At 35.8% G+C, this 4718-nt stretch overlaps 1 protein-coding gene across 1 annotated transcript in view; it reads left to right on the forward strand.

Annotated features, from left to right (window-relative positions):
- The window catches only part of LOC106102827, a gene marked incomplete at its 3' end in the record, with an annotated part of 20530 nt that extends 17284 nt beyond the window's left edge, over nt 1-3246 (forward strand). Inside the window, exons 3-6 of the mRNA XM_013282411.1 lie at nt 18-30; nt 244-390; nt 2250-2363; nt 3192-3246. Coding sequence (XP_013137865.1) covers nt 18-30; nt 244-390; nt 2250-2363; nt 3192-3246 — 329 coding nt within the window. The remainder of the gene's footprint in view (nt 1-17; nt 31-243; nt 391-2249; nt 2364-3191) is intronic.
- Nucleotides 3247-4718: the final 1472 nt, after the last annotated feature.

Consider the following 4718-nt stretch of genomic DNA (forward strand, 5'->3'; position numbering starts at 1 on the left):
TAAGCGGTACTGACCAGCTGTACTGGCCAAGTGTGAACAAACATTGTCGATTTACGGGACCATTTCGATGAGTTAAGTTTTTGCAATTTCCTTTGATAAATTAAAAACTGACAGGTCATGTTAGGATATGGTTCACGACAATAATCGAATGGCGGGATTCGAACCCTCAACCGTAAGATCGATAGTCCATACCCCAAACCATTAAGCTTATTAAAATTGCTTCTAAAGTCATACTATTTACAGGGTCATGGCATGGATTACGGCGGTGGTAGCGGCGACTACGGCCAGCATTACGGGCCGCAGCAGCTGCTGCCGCGCCACCACGCTCACCACGACTCCCACACGCACCTCAGGCATCACAGGGACCATCATGATATACACTCGCATCACGTAAGTACTCACAGAACCTATACCAAAGATATTCAAATAAGTCATAGAGCGGACATTAAAAAAAATACTAAAAACAACTAAGTATACATCAGTAGAGAAGTTAAGTTCCACATCATGCGTATCTTTGTGCATATATTAATATGAAAACAGCATCAGTATATGTTTACATATAATAAAATTATTAACATCTAGCTTTCGCCAGTACCGCGCTGAATTAAGAAAAAAAATAGAATTAAGTAGCTTATGTATTCTTCTAGACTATCATCTATATCTATGTTAAATTTCATCGAGATTCGTTCAACCGTTTGGACGGCAAACTTTAACAAACATCCATCCATCTATCTAAACTTTTGCATTTATAACATTAGTAAGATAATTACGTTATCGTAATTACATTCTCGTTGTTAACTCTCCTACTTTCAGCGCGTTTCTTCACTTTCTACATTCTTACATCTTCAATATTTTCGAAATAATAAATGCGAAAGTTTGGATGGATGGATGTTTGTTAAAGTTGCCGTCTACGTTTAGAGCTGTGAGCCGTTGCTCAACGGATCTCGATGATATTTGGTATAGATGTAAATAGTGTGGAAGAACACATAAGCAACATTCTTTTGTTTTTGTTTTTTTTTTTCAATTTTCGAGGGGACAAAATCGCGGGCGAAAGTTAGTCTTTAATATTATCGAAATATAGAGGATAAATTTAATATCATAATTATTTGAATACATTGCGGAGGATCTTGGGAAGTATTCGAAGACCGTTGGGGCGCATTCTCTGGTCGAGGGGGACGGATAGTTGCAGAGTTTTGATTATAAATCACGTAACGTATAGACAGCCAGATACAAGATATTTTCATATTAATAAATGATTTTATATTTCTGGTACATTTACTTAGCTTTAAAGCATGAACATATATATTTTTTTTGTGACTGAATGGCCACTGTTTGTCTTGAGGAGGCATTTACAGATTCACCGGGCTTGAGGTGGCCGAACGCAGATGGCGCTTAGCCTAAACCTCGTTTATGAGTGACCTCCCTCAGGAGCCTCGGCACGGGCCGTTACTTCGTTATTATTACTGGATTGGGAGGCCACCGAGCTCTTAGATCGCTTCGGTGGACGCTCCTGTGAGCGACTAGGCACAAGGGCCCCTATAATCGACCGAAATGTTCATTATTTCAAAGAACTAAAGCATTTATAAAATGATCTGTTCAGAAAAGATAATTTTCTAATACTATTTCCGACTTTTGTATTGAATTGATATTTCTCATTTAACAAAGCCGTATCTGAAATCCACATTATTATAAGAAAACTATTATAACGACCATTCTTATATCAAGAAAAGGTTATGAGAAAAGAGCCCACTTTAGAAGATTAGCTTGCTTTAATGTTGGCAACGTTCCGGTTTCCGAACGACACAATGCGCTTTTGGCGGGAAACTGAATGTCATTTTGTGATCAAATGTCAAATGAAAATTACATTTATGATACTTTTATAAAAACCTATGGCTATATTTTTACTACTTTTAATTATATTACTTAAATAAATTAGATAAATACGAAACTTATATCCTGTGAATGTCGTAATTCAAAAAAATGTAGTTTTTATTTTCAGTCGCTCAAAATCTATGTCTACACTAAGACAGACTTGTTAAGTTATTATTAATTAGCTTAAAAATATGGAAACTCTTGTCTTACTTTTTTACTGAATAGGCAAAAGCGCACCGGAATGAGCCAAAATAGTCCATAGACAGCATTTGCAATTGCGACGCACAGAATTAAAATATTACCCCTACCAAGGTGTCCCTTTAAAGCCAAACTTTTTTATTAGCTTATTTATGGCAACATTTGTTCTATTTGTATAGTTATCACACGGTGGCTTTGGTTACGGCGGCGGTGAGCGACGGACAGACTACGGAGCGCGGGAACAACACGAACTGGCCTTACACCATGCGTTACATTCCACGGACGAAACGCAGGTAATTATAACACACTAGCTTCGCCCGCAACTCCGTGTGTGAGACGTTTACAAATATATCCTATTTTACTCAGTTATAACGTAGCTTTCTAATGGTGAAAGAATTGTTGAATTCGGTACAGTAGCTTTCGAGTTATTTCAATACATGAAATGATTAAAGGACAACGAATCCGTTTGCCATTGGGTAACAGTTACCGTTACAATAATAATCTTGCTTTTGCTATTGGCTTGTAGTTTTTGTTCCTTGTCTGCATGTCGATATTTTCAAATTTATTTACCCCTATATAATAGCGTGAAATCTTTTAAACTGGCCTGAATTGTAAAAAATAATTGTTCTAAAATAAACTGTGATTGCTGACATGGTAACTAAAATATGTTTACGCTTATACTAGTATAGATAGATATATAAAATACCACAATAATCTTCTCATACACGCCATCTTCCGCTTGCGCTGCTGCTTCCGTTGTCTTGGAAAGTTTGAATTTTTTCATCACTAGGAAGAAAATTCGGCCACAATTTTTCGGAACTTCTGCGCAAATGCGCAAACTAGAAATATTCAAATAAATTTGACTTGAGAGCAACATGTATCATCTGCAATTTCCAATTATATTGTCGTTTCATTTCTTTAATATCTTATAGATATTTTGTACACAATGTCGACGAAATATTTCAGTTACCCTCTATGGAATTTAATAATGTAAATTAAAATGGCCGATCGGACTCAAGTCTATAGAATATTTATGTTGCTTACATTCTTTGCTTATTAATATTAATACAATATATGTTAAAGTACCGTATGTTGGTATTTTATATTGTTTTTTTTTTCAGAACGCCGGCATGGATGATACGACGGGTTTCATGACGGATCTACCATTATTAAAAAGTTAGTAGAGATATTAGTTTGATAACAAAAATCTAATTTCAAACCTTTAGAGTGCGCACACTACTAAACTGTCGCAGAACTGTTTAGTCTCGCTTTTAATCCTATGAGCTTATATGGAGGTTGCATTACTCGATATTTAATTGTGCAAGTAAACAGTTGAATTGCAAAACAATCGACAATCGCACAACAGTTGTGCGATAGTTTGGTCAAAGGTAAACGCAGACAAAGAAAAGAAACTAAACAAGAATAACTATTTATTACTGTAATACATTCGTCATCTCCCCTGCCTTATCCTACTCCCGTAGGGCGCACCGGGTTTTCGTCCTCCAAAGTAGTCTTGTGCTTAATCGGACATCTGCAAGTGCGCACCGTACTAGTACAATTCGGAAAACGTACTAGTACACACTTTTAGTACCTTTAGTACTTCAGATTTTTGAAAACACAATACATGAATAGAATAAAACGGGGATTATATATTACTTCACATCAAATTTTAAGCAGGGTCAAACATATGTTATGAGCGAAAATAAATTTAGTTGTGAATAATTATATCCACTTTTGATTCTCATTATCGAAGGTGGATGCTTCAATCTGGCAAATATTGAATCAAATCAAACAACGAAGAGGCGAACACCGATATCGTGTAGTGTACTAAAAGTACTAAATGTCCGATTCACAGAAGCCGTTCGGTAACGTTACTTTTAGTACAGTGCCGAGTAACATTACTTTTTAGTACATCGTACATATACTACCCAAGACTACTCCAAAGCACTCTATCATCCGTCATCTGTCATCACTCCCTTCTTGATCATGTCACCTTTTACGCAATCCATCCATCTCTTTCTAGGTCTACCTCTACCGATGTACCCCTCCACATTCATAACTAACCTCCTTATATTACTGTAATACATTACTACTAGTATTAACAAAATATCATAAAACAAGCTATACTTATTTATTTATTTTTAAATTTAAGAATGAAATAAGATTTTCATATCACATCAACATTATAGATATCACACTATTATAAATACGAGTTTAGATGGATGGATGTTTGTTAGAGTTTGTAGCCTAAACGTCTGAAGAGATTTCACAAAATTCAGTATAGATGTAGAGGATAGTCTGGAAGAACACATAGGCTACTCACTTTTGTTTCTTTATTCCACGCAGATGAAGTCGCGGACAAAAGCTAGTATTTTATAATCGGACAGAATAGTTTTGATCAAATGAATAGGCACTTAACAAAAAATCCTTCATTAAAAGCTTACAGTAAATAAATAATTATTTTTGAACGGAAACTCGGTGCGGTGTCCGCAAAGAGAACACTCGAAAGTTTCTGTCGACTCATACAAAACGCGAGCTTCCAGTACTGATAGCAAAAAAGATATCAAATTAATAAATACATATCTGAACATATTTTTTTTATAATATAAGGTGGCAAACGAGCAAGCGGCCACCTGAATCCACCGAAA

Source organism: Papilio polytes, unplaced genomic scaffold, assembly GCF_000836215.1.
Source record: "Papilio polytes unplaced genomic scaffold, Ppol_1.0 DF823901.1, whole genome shotgun sequence".
Lineage (NCBI taxonomy): Eukaryota > Metazoa > Arthropoda > Insecta > Lepidoptera > Papilionidae > Papilio > Papilio polytes.